Source organism: Macaca mulatta, chromosome 19 (genome assembly GCF_049350105.2).
Source record: "Macaca mulatta isolate MMU2019108-1 chromosome 19, T2T-MMU8v2.0, whole genome shotgun sequence".
NCBI lineage: Eukaryota > Metazoa > Chordata > Mammalia > Primates > Cercopithecidae > Macaca > Macaca mulatta.
The window spans coordinates 51,118,571-51,139,194 of NC_133424.1; the positions used below are offsets into that span (position 1 = coordinate 51,118,571).

The 20,624-nt window shown below is 44.4% G+C and overlaps 1 protein-coding gene across 2 annotated transcripts; it reads left to right on the top strand.

Annotated features, from left to right (window-relative positions):
- Positions 1-733: 733 nt before the first annotated feature.
- On the top strand, positions 734-10,311 carry PSMC4 (proteasome 26S subunit, ATPase 4). Of its 2 annotated transcripts, none has more exons than XM_077976053.1 (11): positions 734-807; positions 1,706-1,804; positions 2,022-2,115; positions 3,842-3,988; positions 4,070-4,179; positions 4,281-4,374; positions 8,679-8,846; positions 8,932-9,008; positions 9,146-9,314; positions 9,522-9,577; positions 10,062-10,311. In XM_077976053.1, the coding sequence occupies exons 1-11, from the start codon at positions 772-774 to the stop codon at positions 10,173-10,175; spliced, it is 1,164 nt and encodes a 387-aa protein (XP_077832179.1). In that variant the 5' UTR covers positions 734-771; the 3' UTR covers positions 10,176-10,311.
- The last annotated feature ends 10,313 nt before the right edge of the window (positions 10,312-20,624 follow it).

The following is a 20,624-nucleotide window of genomic DNA, read 5'->3' on the forward strand; positions in this document are numbered from 1 at the left end:
CTTCTCTATAAATGAGGAAACATAATACCTGCTACGATGATGCCTGTAAAGCTTAAGCACAGGACCTGGCATAGGTTTGTAAGGCGGAAACCTGGGATACAGAATTAAGGCCTATGGATCTCCTGTGCAACCCAATTTCTGGGCACTGGCTGCCTCATTTTCCCCAGCCCAGACGCGTGGGTTCTACTTGACTGGTTGCTCACTGCGGGCTCGGGGCTCCTCACTCCTGGGGGTAAAGCCCGGTACGAAAGGTCACCTTCAGGGGCAGCTCAGACCTTCCTACGCCCGCGCGGGGCACAATCTTGGGATCAGCCCCACAAGGAGACCCTACCCGCCCATACGATCCCTTCTGTGGAGCCCAGCTCAAGGCCCCTCCAGCCCAGACACTAAATGAAAGCTAAGAGCAGTTGGCCGCCAGACTGTCCGTGCCAGAGCTCTGCGAACTTACTCCGTTGAAAGAGCAACGGCCTTGCGCCACCTCCTGGGGTAAACCCCCAGCCCTTCACTGCAGGGCAAGATGGCGCTGTCGCGTGATGCTGCGCACGCGCACAGCTCCGGTCCCGCCCCCAAGCCTGCGGGTACGGACAGCGCACGAGCTTATGTTGAGGGCGGAGCCCAGATGAGCCCTTCATCCTATCCTGCCCTTCCAGCCACTCTTAGCGGTAACTTAAACTACGCTTCCCAGAAGCCTCCTCAGCCAGGGACTTCCGTTGTCGTCAGCGGAAGCGGTGACAGATCATCCCAGGCCACACAGAGGCCGGCTTGGTCACTATGGAGGAGATAGGCATCTTGGTGGAGAAGGCTCAGGTACAGTGGGGACTTGAGCTTTTTAGTCCGTGCTGGGCTCGCGGGGAGAGGGTGAAGCCAGACCTGAGTGGGGAGATGAATGGCTTCCGGGACCCCAGCCCGGGTTGGGGTGATTTCTGAGGCCTCGGTGGAGAGCTTTGTGCCGTTCGAAGGCTTGTCTGGGTGGCCGAGTGATGGTGGGAGGTAAGGCTCAGAAAGCGGGTCTAGGGGAGTGAGTGACGTTAGTGGGTCTTTGGGACGGATTGATTTCGAACCCTGGCCGGTAGTGCTTAGTTAAGTCGGTGGCCCGGCGTTGGGATTGGGTCAGGCGGTGAGTGATGTATGGGATCCAGCTGTGCGGCCGAGTGATCCCCGGGACTAGGCTGCGGGGCTGACTGATGTTCAGGGCTTTGCTGATGGGGGTAATGGGGCGGGTAGTTAAGTATTATCTGTGGCTTGGCTGAGTGATATTTAGGTCTAAGGTGAGTTAGGAGACTGTGACATAAGGGATCTTTGAGGGGAAACTGGGGAATGTTGGGACTCTTTGAAGGCGCAGTCACTTTAACAGCTTATCTAGGAGAGCCATGTGACATTAGGAACCTCTTGAGGGGGATCGGGTGGCATTTGGGTCTGATATGGAGTTGATGTAACATTTAGATCCTAGGTGGGGGTTGTGTGACACTGGGGACATGTTATGAGTGATATATGATAACATAAGAACTGTTTGGGGGCAAGTTGACATAAGGAGCTTGTTTAGGAGGCCAAAAACAGGATCTATTTAGAGGGTCTTATGATATCAGGGGTCTGTTAGGGGGTAAGTGACTTCAGGGTGACATGGGGAGGGGAACAAACGTTAGTGAAGTTGAGATGCTTTCATGAGAGGACCGTCTTCCAACGTAAGTTGTCCCTTTTGGTCTAGGATGAGATCCCAGCGCTGTCCGTGTCCCGGCCCCAGACCGGCCTGTCCTTCCTGGGCCCTGAGCCTGAGGACCTGGAGGACCTGTACAGCCGCTACAAGGTACATTCAACCCCCAACCCAGACCTTGCACAGGACCTGGCATCTTATACTCTCCCCATTTTCCACCACTCTCTGGATCAGCAAGGGCTGGAGCCATCCCCTTCTGTCCCCTCTCTGCTCACAGAAGCTGCAGCAAGAGCTGGAGTTCCTGGAAGTGCAGGAGGAATACATCAAAGATGAGCAAAAGAACCTGAAAAAGGAATTCCTCCATGCCCAGGAGGAGGTGAAGCGAATCCAAAGCATCCCGCTGGTCATCGGACAATTTCTGGAGGCTGTGGATCAGAATACAGCTATTGTTGGCTCTACCACAGGTGTGTGGGTAGCTAAGGACATCTAATTCATTCATTTGTCCACTTCACTATTTCCTACCATGTGCTAGGAAGCAGCAAACAAGGCAGGGCAGTGCAGTGCAGTGTTCTTCAGAGTATTTTGATCGAAAGGTAGAAATACATATACATACATATATATATATATATATTTTTTTTTTTTTTTTTTTTTTTGGAGACAGAGTTTTGCTCTTGTCGTCCAGGCTGAGAGTGCAGTGGCACGATCTCGGCTCACTGCAACCTCTGCCTCCCAGGTTCACGTGATTCTCCTGTCTCAGCCTCCCAAGTAGCTGGGATTACAGGCATGGACCACCACGCCTGGCTACTTTTTGTATTATTATTAGAGACAGGGTTTTACCACGTTGGCCAGTCTGGTCTCGAACTCCTGACCTCAGGTGATCTACCCACCTCGCCCTTCGAAAGTGCTGGGATTACAGGTGTGAGCCCAACTGTGCCCGGCCAGAAATATATTTTACATTGTGAATATGTCTTTGTCTCTTACTTTTTAGATAGATGTATAAAACATAAGTCTCACCATGAAATATTTAGCCTTACTATGTGTGGTATTTGCTGATGTTTTCTATCCTATTCTAGTCTGTTTTGCTTTAAACACAGTTCTGGTCATGAACTTCCAAACTGATTTCACAACTACTACTGGTTTGGGGCCTGCAGTTTGCAACGATGAGTAGGAGTGTTAAGAGATTGGGCTCTGAGGCCAGGCATGGTGCCTCACACGTATAATCCCAATACTTTGATCAGGTGGGCAGATCACTTGAGGCCAGAAGTTTAAGAACAGCCTGGGCAACATGGAGAAACCCTGTCTCTACTGAAAATATAAAATTTAGCCAGGTGTGGTGGTGCACGCCTGCAATCCCAGCTACTTGGGTGGTTGAGGCATGGGACTCTGTTGAACCCAGGAGGTGGAGGTTGCAGTGGGCCAAGATCGCGACACCATATTCCAGCCTGGGCGACAGAGCAACACTCTGTCTTTAAAAAAAAAAAAAAAAAAAAAAAAGACTGGGCTCTGATAGGGACTCAGAGTCCCTATCAGAGTATATTGTAGCTGCTGCTGTTTATATAGGTCTAGGCCTTGCCCTCTTGATAGTCATTGTTACTGGCACTTACCTGTTTTTTCCCGTTTCTGGGCTCTGCTCCTCTGGACCAAGCCATGTTCTTGTAAAGGTTGTGGAGAAAGGTGTGCGATTGTGCCTGGAATTGGACTGGGGGGCTATGAGAAAGTGAGGGGAGAGTGGTATCCAGGATGAGGTCTCTATGTTGCGAGTTGGGATAGTGCAGCTTTCCATGAGATGGCACCATGGGTAGAGGAGCAGGTTTGTGGGAACACAGGGAGGGCAGTCCAGAGCATCATGGGAGGTATCCAGGAGGCTGCTGGTCAGCCAGGTCTGACAGTCAGGAGAGAGACTGAGCCTGGAAAGAGAAGTGTGCCTCACTAGTATGAGATGCAGGGGGAGGCCTGCTGGACAGCCAAGGTTGGAGCTCAAGGGAGAATCAGGGCAGTAGATAAGGAGTTCGTGTGAATGTTGGGGACGGACAGCAGGAGGGAAGGCTGGAGGCCGAGAGGGGGCCCCTCAGGGTCTGAGCCAGAGATGTTGGCAGCGTGGAGGGTGCGACTGTGAGATGAGGAGGAAGGAAGGGGGAAGGGGCAGTTTCCAGGCTGACACTTCTTGTTTTCCTCCCTCCCTTCTCGCAGGCTCCAACTATTATGTGCGCATCCTGAGCACCATCGATCGGGAGCTGCTCAAGCCCAACGCCTCAGTGGCCCTCCACAAACACAGCAATGCACTGGTGGACGTACTGCCCCCCGAAGCCGACAGCAGCATCATGATGCTCACCTCAGGTAAAGGGGGAGCCTGCAGCTGGGAGGACCCTATGGGGACCTTGGACCCAGCCAGGAGCCCCAGCTCTGCTCTCCCACCAGACCAGAAGCCAGATGTGATGTACGCGGACATTGGAGGTATGGACATTCAGAAGCAGGAGGTGCGGGAGGCTGTGGAGCTCCCACTCACGCATTTCGAGCTCTACAAGCAGGTGAGGTGGTGCAGGTGGCAGGGAAAGGAGAGGCCCCATTGGGTCTGGGGTTGGAGGTGGAACCCCTGACTCCCACTTCTCTTCCTTCCTCTGGGTTTCAGATCGGCATCGATCCCCCCCGAGGCGTCCTCATGTATGGCCCACCTGGCTGCGGGAAGACCATGTTGGCAAAGGCAGTGGCACATCACACAACAGGTGAGCCCTTCCGCCCCTGCCCCGAGCTCTGATCTTCTGGCCTCTTCGCCTTGCTCCCTGCTCGCTCACTCTCCCCAGGAAGTGGCACTGCACGGTGATTAGAAACATAGACTCTGGGGTCACAGCCCATGTGTGCATGTTACTGGCTGTGCTGACTTCACCTCCTTGGGCCTTTCCTCGTAGTAAAAGACTTATTTCACCCGGTGATTGTGAGCAGTTAATGAAGTAATGCAGTGTTTTCCTACAATGGGTTGTGACCCATTAATAATTATGAATTTCAATTTGTGGGTTGCAGCCAGCATTTTGAAACATGAAGTAGAACAGAAAGCACCAGATCAGATCACATCCACATAGTATTTATACCATGGTACAAGTATATATGGTACAAGTTCGTCTGTTTCGTGAAACTTGTTTCATACACATGTGCACACTCATGTGTACTTGTGGTTCTTCAAAAATGTGTGTTTGTTTTTTTTTTTTTTTTAATTCTTAAGTATTTTGTAGAGATAGGGTCTATGTTGCCCAGGCTGGTCTTGAACTCCTGGGCTTAAGGGATTCTCCCACCTCAGCCTCCCAAAGTGCTGGGATTACAGGTGTGAGCCATATGCCTGGCCCCAAAAATGTATTTCTTTTTGTAAGTGCCAGACAAAAATGTCTGAAAGTCACTCACTCTATAACTTTTTTTAAATTTATTTATTTTAAAGCCCTAAAATCTTCAGCATATGTTCATATCTTAATACATGTGAGCCAGGGAGCAGTAGGAGGCAGTAGTTAAGCAGTATGTTTTCTAGGGCTAGACTGCCTAGCTTTGAAATCTTACTCCCCCACCAACTTCTTATGTGATCCTGGGTAAGTTAACCTCTCTGTAACTCAGTTTCCTCAACTGTCAGGTGGTACCTATTTTTCTGGGGTGGGTGTTCAGAAGAGCAAATTGATACTAAGCATCTGGAATGGGCAATAAATGTTAACTGTTGTCATTGTTACTCATTTGCTTGGCACTTTATTGAACTTTTACTCTGTACCAGGCCTTGTGCTAGAATGCAAAGATGATAATCAGAGATGTCCCTTGTCTTGACTGGGAAAAAAGAAATAGACACCTAGAACTCAGTCATTCAGTGACTGTTTATTGAAGACCTACTAAGTGCCAGGATGTGTTGTAGATGGTAGAGACGTGACAGTAAACAGAGCACCTCCTTATGGAGGTGATGTCTTAGTTGGAAAAGCAAACAGATATACAAGTCAATAGATTATGTAGCACAACCCATGACTTGCATGTGGCTCAGGATGGCTCTGAATGTGGCCCAACACAGATTTGTAAACTTTCTTAAACATAAGATTTTTTTTTTTTTGAGACAGAGTCTTGCTCTGTCGCCCAGGCTGGAGTGCAGTGTTGCTATCTTGGTTCACTGCAACCTCCGCCTCCTGGGTTCAAGCGATTCTTCTACCTCTGTCTCCTGAGTGGCTGGAATTACAGATATACACCACCATGACCGGCTAATTTTTCTTGTACTTTTGGTAGAAATGGGGTTTCACCATGTTGGCCAGGCTGGTCTCGAACTCCTGGCCTCAAGTGATCCACCCGCCTTGGTCTCCCAAATTTCTGGGATTACAGGTGTGAGCCACCACACCGGCTGTGTTTTTTTTTTTAAGCTCATCAGCTATCATTAGTGTTAGTGTATTTTATGTGTGGCCCAAGACAATTCTTCCACTGTGGCCCTGTGTACCCTTCACCCAGATTCCCTAATGTTATTATCTTATGTAACCATAGTACAATTAGGAAAACCAAGAAATTAACAATGGTACAATACTATGAACTAAAGTTTAGACCTCCTTCAAATTTTACCAGTTTTTCCACTTAGATACCCTCACTTCAGGTTCTGTCATTTTTCTGAGTGAACTGGGGTGGTTTGTCACTGGCAGAGGGAGGGAGGAGAGAAGATGTAGAAGGGATGTAGCAATGGGAAAAGCTGCTCACTGGGGTAGAGTTTTGTTTTGTTTTCTAGAGACAGGGTCATGTCTGGCTGGGCGCAGTGGCTCACACCTCTAATCTCAGCACTTCGGGAGGCTGAGGCGGGCAGATCACGAGGTCAGGAGTTCAAGACCACCCTGACAAACATAGTGAAACCCCGTCTATACTAAAAATACAAAATAATTAGCCGGGCGTGGTGGTGGGCACCTGTAATCCCAGCTACTCGGGAGGCTGAGGCAGGATAATCACTTGAACCCGGGAGGCGGAGGTTGCAGTGAGCCGAGATTGTACTATTGCAATCCAGCCCAGGCGATAGTGTGAGATTCTGTCTCCAAAAAACAAACAAAAAAAAGAAAGACAGGGTCTTGTTCTGTCACCCAGGCTGGAGTACACTGGTGTGATCATAGCCCACTGCAACCTCAATCTCCTGGGCTCAAGCAATCCTCCCCTCTTCAGTCTCCTGAGTAGCTGGGACTACAGGCATGTGCCACCATGCCCAACTAATTTTTGTATCATCATTTTCAGTAGAGACAGGGTCTTGCTATGTTGCCAAGGCTGGTCTTAAACTCCTGGGCTCAAGCCATCCTCCTGCCTCGGCTTCCCAGAGTGTTGGGATCACAGGTGTGAACCTTTTTTTCCTCTCGTTTTTCGGGGGGAATTCATCTGTTTGTTCCAGTGACAGCACAGCTTACTAAGAGTGAGTAACTGAAGCAGGAGCCCATTCCAGCGTAGGTGGAAGTAGTAGTAGAGCCCAGAGGGGGCTGAGAAATTGGGAGGACAGGGAAGGTCAGGCTAGGAAGGGGACCGTAGTGATTGAGTAGGAAAGGCTGACGGACAGTCTGGGTCAGATAAGGCAATTCCAGGGATGGGGATTTCATGTGGAACTGGTTGGACATTTGCAGAACAGCCAACTAAATGCGTGGCCAAAGTCAGGTGGTCAAGGTGTGTTTAGAGCAGAAACAGTCAGAAATCTTGAGGTTAGGATGCTGAACGAGCCCCCAGCTGATGCAAGTACCAAGAAAGAGGGACCCCTTGAGCCAGGTGTAAAGTCTGGATCTTAGGGAGTGAACAGGGCAGGGCTGAAGCCTTGAACAGTTCCTAGTTTATGACATAAAACCACCCAGTCTATCTATGGACTGCATGTCTCCCTAGGAGAGTTCTGGGGGTATGCTTCATACAACACAAAGCATCTGATCCTTAAGAAACAAGTATAACTTTAAGAAACAAGGCCAGGGTCAAGCATGGGGTAGCTCATGCCTATAATCCCAGCACTTTGGGAGGCTCAGCCAGGAGGATTGCTTGAGGCCAGGAGTTTGAGACCAGCCTGGGCAATACAGCAAGACCCCATCTCCTCAAAGATTTTTAAAAGCTAGGTGTGGGTACATGCCTATAGTCCTAGCTACTCGGGAGGCTGAAGAGGGAAGATTGCTTGAGCCCAGGAGATTGAGGCTGCAGTAAGCTATGATCATACCACTGTACTCCAAGTCCAGAGGGAGGGCCCAGAACAAATCTGTCTTCAACCCCATTGCCAATTGTCAGTTATATCAGAAGACATGCCGGTGGTCCCTGATTTTTTTCAGGAAATTAAAAAGCCGGGCCTTAGAGCAAATAGGAACTCAGGGCTCTTGGCGAGGCAGTATGATGTGTTAGTATACGGGCAGCATATCTGTTTTCTTGCTGATTTTGCAAGTGCTCCAGAAATCTAGACTGGTTTTTTTTCTTTCTTTTTTTTAGTATTTCATATCCTGATTTTTAAATATTGGGCCAGAAAAATGACACATCTGGCTGGGCATGGTGGCTCATGCCTGTAATCCCAGAATTTTGGGAAGCCAAGGCAGGTGGATCACTTGAGGTCAGGAATTCAAGACCAGCTTGGCCAACATGGTGAAACCTTGTCTCTACTAAAAATACAAAAATTAGCTTGGCGTGGCAGTGCACGCCTGTAATTCCAGCTACCTGGGAGGCTGAGGCAGGAGGATCACTTGAACCCTGAAGGCAGAAGTTGCACTGAGCTGAGATTGTGCCACTGCACTCCAGCCTGGGCAACAGAGCAAGACTCTGCCACAAACAAACCAACAAACAAACAAAAAAAACAGTGACACATTTGTGAGGAGGATTCATAATTTAGGCCACTGGATCACTGGGGGGTACAAGTAGATGACTGTTCCCCAGGGCTGGATGTGGGACCCAGCCTTGGGCATGAGAGAATGACACAACTACTAGGTGTGGGTATCCAAGGAAAAGGATGTCTTTAAGGAATTCTCAGTTTCTGTTAAAGCAGAATGGGCCCCTCAGGAGGCTCATCCCCGCCTAACCCTTGTCATCCTGTCATCAGCTGCATTCATCCGGGTCGTGGGCTCAGAGTTTGTACAGAAGTACCTGGGTGAGGGCCCCCGCATGGTCCGGGATGTGTTCCGCCTGGCCAAGGAGAATGCACCTGCCATCATCTTCATAGATGAGATTGATGCCATTGCCACCAAGAGATTCGATGCTCAGACGGGAGGTAAGTGATGCTGAAGCAAGGCCCGGGATCTTGGACAGGCTTGTCACATGGGATGCCCGGGACTGACCATGCTGTGCACTCTCAGCCGACAGGGAGGTTCAGAGGATCCTGCTGGAGCTGCTGAATCAGATGGATGGATTTGATCAGAATGTCAATGTCAAGGTTTGGGGTTCAGGATGGACAAGGGGAGGTGTGGTATAGGAACTGAGGAAAGGTGGGGGCTGGCACCTGAGGGGCGGTTATGACAGAAAGGAGGTAGGAGTGCAGAGATCTGAGCTGACCTGCCCCCCCGATGTCAGGTGATCATGGCCACAAACAGAGCAGACACCCTGGATCCAGCCCTGCTACGGCCAGGACGGCTGGACCGTAAAATTGAATTTCCACTTCCTGACCGCCGCCAGAAGAGATTGATTTTCTCCACTATCACCAGCAAGATGAACCTCTCTGAGGAGGTTGACTTGGAAGATTGTATCCTGCTGCAGAAGTGAGGGAGGGGCCCTAGTTGGGAACGGGGATTAGATCTTCAGCCCCACTTCTGCCATCACCACAGCCCAGACTGTGCAGGTGGGACCAAGGTCCAGGGAGGAGGGGAGGTGACAGAGATGGCCAAAGATGACTTCCAGCCCCAGGCATTCACCCCATCACACAAGGAATAGTTTCCTTAACTTGCTGCAGATGTGGCCCGGCCAGATAAGATTTCAGGAGCTGATATCAACTCCATCTGTCAGGAGGTAAGTGGTGGTTTCTCTCTGGATCCAGGCAGCGGGTGTGTGAGGACCCTTCTTCTCTGAACCACCCTGCTGTAGTCCTTCTGTCCCCTCATGGCTGCCCTGGGTCGTGGGCACCATCTCTCTCTTCCTCTACCATCACTAGGGGTGGATAGTACAGGGGTAGTGTTTTGTTTTTTGTGTTTTGCTTTGAGACAGGGACTCGCTCAATCACCCAGGCTGGAATGCAGTGGTGCAATCATGACTCACTGCACTGATCCTCCCACCGCAGCCTCCCGAGTAGCTGGGATTACAGGCACCCACCACCACGTCTGGCTAATATTTGTATTTTTTGTGGAGACGGGGTTTCACCATGTTGCCCAGGCTGGTCTCGAACTCCTGGGCTCAAGTGATCCGTCTACCTCAGCCTCCCAGAGTGTCAGGATTATAAGCATGAGCCACCGCGCCCTGCCACAGGAAGCAGATTTTAACTCTCATCCTTCAACAGAGTGGAATGTTGGCTGTCCGTGAAAACCGCTACATTGTCCTGGCCAAGGACTTCGAGAAAGCATACAAGACTGTCATCAAGAAGGACGAGCAGGAGCATGAGTTTTACAAGTGACCCCTCCCTTCCCTCCACCACACCACTCAGGGGCTGGGGCTTCTCTCGCACCCCCAGCACCTCTGTCCCAAAACCTCATTCCCTTTTTTCTTTACCCAGGATTGGTTTCTTCAATAAATAGATAAGATCGAATCCATTTAGTTTCTTCTTAGAAGTTTAACTCCTTTGGAGAATGTGGGCCTTGAATAGGATCCTCTGGGTCCCTCTTAATCTGACAGATGAGCAGACGAGGTACACGGCCTGGTTTGCAGCTTGAGAGAACCAAAGAATTCAAACCAGATGACTTCCGAAATGTGGGGAAAGGGATGGAAAATGAACCTGAGATGGCAGTCGTTAATCACAGAATAAAGCCCTGTGCATCTCCCTTATTTCCTACGGTAAAAGTAAAGCAGTTTAGGTCACAGGCCTTAGGAGTTCATAGGAAGGAGATGTCCAGTGCTGTCCAATAGAACTTTCCACAATGATGGATATGTTCTATGTTCTCCAGTATGGTAGCTGCTCGCCACATGTGGCTAATAAGCACCTGAAATATGGCTGGCATGACTGAGAAACTGAACTTTTTTTTTTTTTTTTGAGATGGAGTCTTGCTGTGTCACCCAGGCTAGAGTGCAGTGGTGAGATCTCGGCTTACTGTTGCCTCTGCCTCCCGGGTTCAGGTGATTCTCCTGCCTCAGCTTCCCGAGTAGCTGGGACCACAGGCACCTGCCACCACACCCAGCTAAATTTTGTATTTCTAGTAGAGACAGGGTTTCACTATATTGGTTAGGCTGGTCTCGAACTCCTGACCTCAAATGATCTGCCTGCCTTGGCCTTCCTAATTCCTAAGTGTTGGGATTACAGGCATGAGCCACCGTGCCTGGTCAAGAAATGGAACTCTTACACACTGCTGGTGGGAATGTGAAATGGTAAGCCACTTTGGAAAACAGTTTGACAATTTCTTATGCTAAATACACACCTATCAGATGATTTAGCCACTTCTAGGTATTTATTTAAGAAAAAATAAGGCATAGATCCATATGAAGACTTGTAAATAAATGTTCTCATCATTTTTATTTGAAATAGCTAACACTGGAAACAACCCAAATATCCATCAGCAAGTGAATGGATAAACAAATTGTAATATATGTATGCAATATAACACCACTCAGTAATATGAAAATGAACTACTGATGTATGCAAAAATATGAAATTCAAAATAATTATGCTGAGTGACAGAATCCAGACAACAAATAATACATTTGTTGTATTTTTCTATTTACATAAAGTTTTAGAAAATCCAAACTAATCTAAGTGACAAAGCACACCAATGGTTATCTGGGACTTGGGGCGGGTGGAACGGATTATAGAGAAAAAAGTAGGTGATAGACATGTTTAGTTTTTTTGCTTGTTTGTTTGTTTTTACTGTGGTGATGGTTTTTCACGTGTATATGTCAAAACTTATCAAATTGTACCTAATTTATTGAGGCATCAATAAAACTAATAGTTACATACATAAATGTACTTGAAATTCTACCTAGCACAATAAGGTAAGAAAAAAAGTTAAGGTGTGGGACTGGAAAAGAAATGAAACTCTTCATTATTCACAAACTTCATGATTGCCTACATGAAAAATCTAAGTCTACACAAAACCTATTAAAATTAAATAGCGAATTTAGCCATGTGGCTAAACATAGGTCAATATAAAATATCAAATATAAGCCAGGCATTGTGACATGCATCCACAGTCCCAGCTACTCAGGAGGCCGAGGCAGGAGAATTGCTTGAGCCCAGGAGTTCAAGTCCAGCCTGGGCAACGCAGCAAGACCCATCTGAAAAAAAACCAAATACATATATCAGCAATAAATAAATAAGAAATTAAATTTTAAATTATAACATTTATCAAATAAATTCTTAAGTGCCAAGAATAAATTTAAAATATATGAGATATAAATAATTAAAATTACAAAATATTGACAGAAATCAAAGAATACAAATAAATGTTGGGATACATGTTAATGTATTGGAAGATTACAAATAAAAATACTAATTCTCCACAAATTGATCTATAAACAACACAATGCCAATCAGAATCCCAGCAGTTTTGTCTTGCTGGAAATTGGCAAACTGATTCTGAAATATATAAGTAAATGAAAGGCTCAGAAATAGCCAAGAGAATATTTGAAGAAAAAAGCAAAGCTGGAAGACTTACAATACCAAATATCCAGACTGATGGTAAAGCTATTGTAACTAATATAGTGTGGTATTGCCTTACCAATGGACAAATCAATGGAACAAAATACAGAGTCCAAAAAGAAAATCATACTTATATACTCACTTGATTTCTGACAAAGTTAATCCTGTGGTGCACTGGAGTATGAGTGATCTTTTATTAAATGTTGTCTTGTCAACTCCATGTGTATAAAATAAATCTGTTACCAGATGAAGAGTTTTTAATTGGGTTGTTCAGATTATTGGCATGTTGAACAAAGAATTGAACAAAATGCACAAAGAAAAAGCAACAAAAGCAGAGATTTATTGAAGTGAAGGTACACTCCACAGAGTTGGAGAGGGCTCAAACAAGTGGCTCAAGAGTCCAGATTGTCATGTGCCTTGGGTATTTTATTAAACTAAAAGAGCATAGTAACACCCCTAAATATCCTTTAGAAGCCTCTGATAGGTCACACCCTATAGGAATGAAGAATTCTGCCCAGGACCAATCAGAGGCACCCTGCAAATGAAGGATTCAGAATGAACCAATCACAGACATTCCCATTTGTGACATAGGGGAGGGGCGGTTCAGAGAAGGAGGGCCTTTAGCCTCATGTTTGGTCAAGGAGAGGTGGGATTTTCCTCTTAGTCCAATTCCAAGAAGTCAGCAGGGGTCGGCCTTTAGGTTCCCTGTCTCCAGACCCTATTCTCCTGCCTCATTTGGACCCCTATAATCTAACTGTAAATGTAAAAGGTAAAAAAAAGTTTTAAATAATTACATAGAAGAATAGCTTCATGACCTTTGGTTTGGCAATATTAGTCTTTTTTTTTTTTTTTTTTTTTTTTTGAGACGGAGTCTGGCTCTGTCGCCCAGCCTGGAGTGCAGTGGCCGGATCTCAGCTCACTGCAAGCTCCGCCTCCTGGGTTCACACCATTCTCCTGCCTCAGCCTCCAGAGTAGCTGGGACTACAGGCGCCGCCACCTCGCCCGGCTAATTTTTTGTATTTTTTTAGTAGAGACAGGGTTTCACCGGGTTAGCCAGGATGGTCTCGATCTCTTGACCTCGTGATCCGCCCGTCTCGGCCTCTCAAAGTGCTGGGATTACAGGCTTGAGCCACCGCGCCCGGCTAGTCATTTTTTAAAATTGTTTGTTTGTTTGTTTGTTTTTGAAACAGAGTCTTACTCTGTCGCCCAGGTTGGAGTGCAGTGGCACAGCCTCGGCTCACTGCAACCTCCGCCTCCCGGGCTCAAGCAGTTCTCCTGTCTCAGCCTCCTAAGTAGCTAGGATTACAGGCACGTGCCACCACACTCAGCTAATTTTTGTATTTTTAGTAGAGAGGGGGTTTCACCATGTTGGCCAGGCTGGTCTTGAACTCCTGACCTCATGATCCAACTGCCTTGGCCTCCTAAAGTGCTGGGATTACAGGTGTGAGCCACTGCACCCGGCCGGTGGCACACTTTTTTTTTTTTTTTAAGATAGACTTTCGCTCTTGTTGCCCAGGTTGGAGTGCAATGGCACAATCTCAGCTCACCACAACCTCCGTCTCCCAGGTTCAAGTGATTCTCCTGCTGCAACCTCCTGAGTAGCTGGGATTACAGGCAGGAGCCACCATGCCCAACTAATTTTATATTTTTAGTAGAGGGTTTCTCCATGTTGGTCAGTCCTGTCTCCAACTCCCGACCTCAGGTGATCCACCCGCCTCAGCCTCCCAAAGTGCTGGGATTACAGGCATAAGCTGCCGTGCCCGGCCACACATTCTTATACAAACAATTTTAACTTGGTTGTAAATAGCTCCACTCAAAGGACCTGGCCCATGCAGAAACACAAGACTTGTCTCAATACAAATCGTAAGATAGGTGGTATTTTGTACAGTCTAGAAAAACAGGCCAAGTTGCAGCAAACTCTTAGGTTTTAATGTTAATAAAGTCCTCTTGGACTTCATGGGCCCAAAAGTTCCAGTATTGTATTGCTTTTGTAAGAAAATTTCAAAATCGTAAAAAAGGCATCTGGGTAGTTCTTGGAATACCAAATAAGTAGTCGTTAAACTGGAGGTATTGGTGCATAGCTAAGGCACTAAATTTGTTACAGGTCAGAATCAACTCCCTAAAGTTTGATGCTCATAGCCATGAAATAAGGTGGTAGAGCAATGCAGGTTCCCTGATCAACCAGCCTTTCAAAAGGAGTCTTGATCTTATTCAAAGATCATGTCATTTAATTTGCCCTATGACCTTTGCCACACACAAATTATGCAGTAATTCCAGTATTCCACTAAAAATCCATGACCTGAATCTCATCATGGGAATACATGAAACTACAAAATTGAGAGATATTATATAAAGTAACAACTTTTTTTCTTCAAAAATGTCTTAAGAAACAAAGAAAGGGTAGTGATGTCACAAGATATCAGAGTAGGGGATTCTTGCTCCCTTCCTCCCACAAAAGTGGACAATTAGCTATCCATGAATAAAAATAGCTCTAGGAGAGCTCTGGAATCCAGTTAAGAAGCTGCAGCAACACAGTGGAGCAAAACACCTAGAATAACCAACACAAAGGGTAGGAAGAACAGTTTCATTTTTAAAAACTGAAATCATATCAAGTATCTTATGAGATCACAATGGAAAAAAAAACCCTAAAAATCAGTAAGAAGCAGAACTTTGGAAACTGTATAAATACATGGAAATTAAGCCCCTCAATGACCACTGGGTCAAGGAAGAAATAAAAGAGGAAATAAAAAATTTCTTGAAACAAATGAAAATAGAAACACAACATACCAAAATGTGTGGGATACCAGAAAAGCAGTGCTAAGAAGAAAGTTTATAGCAATAAATGTCTACATCAAAAAAGTAGAAAATTTTAAACTATCGAATCATGCACCTCAAGGAACTACAAAGCAAGAACAAACCACACCCAAATTAGTACAAAGAAAGACATAATAAAGATCAGAGAATTACTGAACAAACTACAAACTCAAAAAAACCCCAAAGGATTAACAAAATGAAAAGCTGGTTCTTGGAAAAGATAAACAGAATTGATAAACCACTAGCCAGATTAACCAAGAAAAAAGAAAAGAACCAAAAAAAAAAAAAAAACAAAACCAGAAGTGTATTACAACTGATACCACAGAAATACCAAAGATCATCAGAGACTAACTAACAAACTGGAAAACCTAGAGGAAATGGATAAATTCCTGGATACATATAATTTACCCAGATTAAATCAGGGAGAAATACAAAACCTGAACAGACCAATAATGAGTAAGACAAATAATGATTCAAAAGTACTGAATCAGTAATTAAAAGTCTCCCAACAAAGAAAAGTCCAGGACTTGGTGCTTCACTGCAAATTCTACCAAACTTTTGAAGAACTAACACCAATTCTCAAACTATTCCACAAAAACAAAGAGAAGGGATTCTCCCTAGCTCATTCTAAGAGGCCAGCATTACCTTGAGACCAAAACCAGACAAGGATGCAACAACAACAAAAAACTAGAAGCCAATATCCCTGATGAATGGATGCAAAAATTCTCAACAAAATACAAGCCAAATCCAACAGCGCATCAGAAAAATAATACACCATGACCGAATGGGATTTATCCCAGGAATGCAAGGATAGTTCAACATATTCAAATCAATAAACGTGATACATCACATAACAGAATGAAGGAAAAAAAGCCATATGATCAATAGATGCATTAAAGCACTTGATGAAAATAAACATCCTTTCAAGATAAAAAAATTATCATCAAACTAGGCATAGAAAGAACAAACCTCAACAAAGTAAGGGCCATATATGACAAACCCACAGCTAATATAGTGAATGAGGAAAAGCTAAAAGGCTTTTCTCTAAGAATGGGAACAAGACAAGGAGGCCCACTTTCACCACTCCTATTCAGCACAGTACTGGAAGTCCTAGCCAGATTAATCAGGCAAGAGAAATAAATAAAAGACATCCAAATTGGAAAAGAGGAAGTCAAACTGTACCTCTTTACCAATGATATGCTCTTATTTCTAGGAAAAACTAAAGACTCCACAAAAAACTCTTAGATCTGATACAGCCAAAAACCAATAGGAAAGCAATCCTGAACAAAAACAACAAAGCTGAAGGCATCACACTACCTGACTTCAAAGTATATTACAAGGCTATGATAACCAAAACAGTATGGTGTTGGTATAAAACCAGACACACGGACCAGTGGAACAGAATAGAGAACCCAGAAATAAATCTGTGCATTTATAGCCAACTGATTTTCAACAAAGGCACCAAGAACATGTACAGGGGAAAGGATACCCTCCTCAATAAATGGTGCTGGGAATATTGGATATACATATGCAGAAGAATGAAATTGGACCCCTATCTCCTACCGTATACAAAAATCAACTGAAAACTAATTAAATGGATTAAAAACTTAAATGGCAGACCCAAACTATAAAACTATGAAGAGAAAACAGGGGAAATACTTCAGGACATTGGTCTAGGCAAAGATTTTATGGCTTAGACTTCAAAAGCATAGGCAACAAAAACAAAAATAGACAAATGGGACTATATTATGGTAAAAAGCTTGTGCATCAAAAAGGAAACAACAGAGTAAAGGGATAACCTGTTGAATGGGAGAAAATATTTGCAAACTATTAATCTGACAAGGGATTGATATCCAGATATACAAGGAACTCACACAACAGTAAAACAAAACACAACAACCCAACCAAAAAAAATTTCTATTAAAAAGCAGGCAAAGTACATGAATAGACATTTCTCAAAAGAAGACATAAAAATGGCCAACAGGAATAGAAAAAAAAATGCTCAACATTACCAATCATCAGGAAAATGCAAATCAAAACCAGAATGAGATATCATCTTAGCCCAGTTAGAATGACCATTACTAAAAAGATAAATAACAATGCATGCTGGTGAGGAAGCAGAGAAGAGGGAATTCTTTTTTTTTTTTTTTTTTTTTTGAGATGGAGTCTCGCTGTGTGGCCGAGGCTGGAGTTCAGTGGCACGATCTCAGCTCACTGCAATGTCTGTCTCCTAGTTCAAGCAATTCTCCTGTATCAGCCTCTCCAGTAGCTGGGACTACAGGCACATACCACCATGCCTGGCTAATTTTTGTATTTTTAGTAGAGACAGGGTTTCACCACTCTTACACACTCTTGGTAGAGATTTAAATTAGTACATCTACTGTGGAAAAGAATGTGGAAATTTTTCAAAAAACTAAAAACTACCATATGATCCAGCAATACCACTACTGGGTATCTACTCAAAGGAAAACAAATCAGTATATTAAAGGGATACCTTAAATCCCATGTTTATTGCAGCCCTATTCACAATAGCAAAATATAGAATCACCCTGTGTCCATCAATAGATGAACGGACAAATACAATGTGACAGCCGGGCGTGGTGGCTCATGCTTGTAATCCCAGCACTTTGGGAGGCCAAGGCGGGTGGATCACGAGGTTGGGAGTTCAAGACCAGTTTGACCAATATGGTGAAACCCTGTCTCTACTAAAAATACAAAAATTAGCCAGGCACAGTGGCAGATGCCTGTAATCCCAGCTACTCAGGAGGCTGAGGCAGGAGAATCACTTGAACCTGGGCAGCAGAGGTTGCAGTGAGCTGTCACTGTACTCCAGCCTGGGTGACAGAGTCAGACTCTGTCTCATAAATAAATAAATAAATAAATAAATATGATATATATACACAATGGAATACTATTTGACCATAAAAAAAATGAAATAATGTTATTTGCAGCAACATGGAAGGAACTGGAGGTCATTAAGTGAAATAAGACAGGCACAGAAAGACAAATATCACATATTCTCACTCACATTTGGGAGATATAAAAAAAAAAAGTCACTCTTGGAGGTGTACAGTAGAACAATAATACTAGATGCTAGGAAGGGTGTTTGTGAGGGGATGAAGAAAGACTGGGTACACAACACATAGTTAGAAGGAATAAGCTCTAATGTTCAATAGCAGAGAGATCACAGTTAACAATGTATATTTCAAAATAGCTAGAAGAGAGGACTTGAAATGTTCCCAACACATAGAAATGATAAATACTCGATGTGATGGATACCCCAAATACCCTGACTTGATCATCCCACACTCTATGAATGTGAGAAAATATCACATCTGGCTGGATGCAGTGGCTCATGCCTGTAATCCAAACACTTTGGGAGGCTAAGCGGGGAGGATCACTTGAGCCCAGGAGTTTGAGACCAGCCTGGGCAACAAAATGAGACCCCCATCTCTATTTAAATTTTTTAAAAAAGAAAATATCACATGTTCCCCATGAATATGTATAAACATTATGTATCCATATAAAAATATTTAAAAATTTTTTAAAGACACATAGGCTAAAAGTGAAGGGATGGAAGAAATTTTTCCATGCAATTGGTAACCAAAGAGAGCAGGGTGGCTATAATTATATCAGACAAAATAGACTTTATATTGAAATTGTTATTAGAGACAGAAAAGGTCATTATATAATAATAAAAGGGTCTATTCAACAGGAAGATATAAAGATTGTAAATATATATGCACCAACATCAGAGCACTGAAATATATAAAACAAATATTGACCGAGCTAAAGGGAGAAATTGACAGCAATGCTATCATAGGAGGAAACTTTAATGCCCCAATTTCAATAATGAATAGAGCACTCAAGCAGAAAATCAATTTTTAAAAAGTCCAACTTGTGCATTCTAGCCTAATGGACCCCACAAACATATCTATAACTTTCCACCCAGCAGAATTAGCCCATGCAACAAATTCTTTTCAAACACACTTGGAATATCCTCCAGGACAGATCATATGTTGGGTCACAAAACAAGTCTTAAGAATTTAAGAAGATTGAAATCATAACAATTATCTCCTCAGACCATGTGGAATCAAACTAGAAATAATAACAGCAATAAATAAGGAAAATCCACACATAGTAACTAAACAACACACTCTTGAACACCAGTTGGGTGAAAGAGGAAATCAAAAAGGAATTTTAAAAATACCTTGAGACAAATGAAAACAAAAATACAACATACCAAAATTTATGGGATGCAGCAAAAGCAGTCCTAAGAGAAAAGTTTATAAAGATAAATGTCTACATTTAAAACGAAGAAATATCTCAAACAAACTAAGTTTACAACTCAAGGAAGTAGGAAAAAAAAGAACTAAAAGCAAAGCTAGCAGAATGAAAAAAAATAATAAAGATTAGAATGGAAATAAATGGAATAGGCTGGGCACAGTGGCTCACTCCTGTAATACCGGCACTTTGGGAGGCCGAGGTGGGCAGATCACTTGAGGTCAGGAGTTCAAGACCAGCCTGGCCAACATGGTGAAACCCTGTCTTTACTAAAAATACAAAAATTAGCTGGGTGTGGTGGTGGGCGCCTGTAATCCTAGCTACTTAGGAGGCTGAGGCAGAATTGCTTGAATCCAGGAGGCGGAGGTTGCAGTGAGCCAGTCTCGCCACTGCACTCTCCAGCCTGAGCGACAGAGCAAGACCCCGTCTCCAAAAAAGAAAAAGAAATCGAATAGAGAACAGAAAAACAATAGAGAAAAATCAACAAAACTAACAGTTATGTTTTTGTTAAAGATAAGCAAAATCAACAATCCCTTATGTAAGAAAAAAATAGAGAAGACTCAAAGAAAATCGGATTTTTTTTTTTTTTTTTTTTTTTTTTTTTGAGACGGAGTCTCCCTCTGTCGCCCAGGCTGGAGTGCAGTGGCCGGATCTCAGCTCACTGCAAGCTCCACCTCCCGGGTTTACCCCATTCTCCTGCCTCAGCCTCCCGAGTAGCTGGGACTACAGGCGTCCGCCACCTCGCCCGGCTAGTGTTTTTTTTTTTATTTTTTAGTAGAGATGGGGTTTCACCGTGTTAGCCAGGATGGTCTCAATCTCCTGACCTCGTGATCCGCCCATCTCAGCCTCCCAAAGTGCTGGGACTACAGGCTTGAGCCACCGCACCCGGCCAGAAAATCGGATATTAAATAGAATACATTACCTTGAATGACAAAGAAACAGAAACAATCATAAGTGACTATTGCAAACAAGTATACATCAACAAATTAGATAATATAGTACAGTGGTCCCCTACCTTTTTTGGCACCAGGGACTGGTTTCATGGAAGACAATTTTTCCACAGACCAGGGTGATGAGGGGACAGGGGAGGATGGTTTCAGGATGAAACTGTTCCACCTCAGATCATGAGACTCTCATAAGGAGCGGGCAACCTAGATCCCTTGCATGCAGAGTTCACAA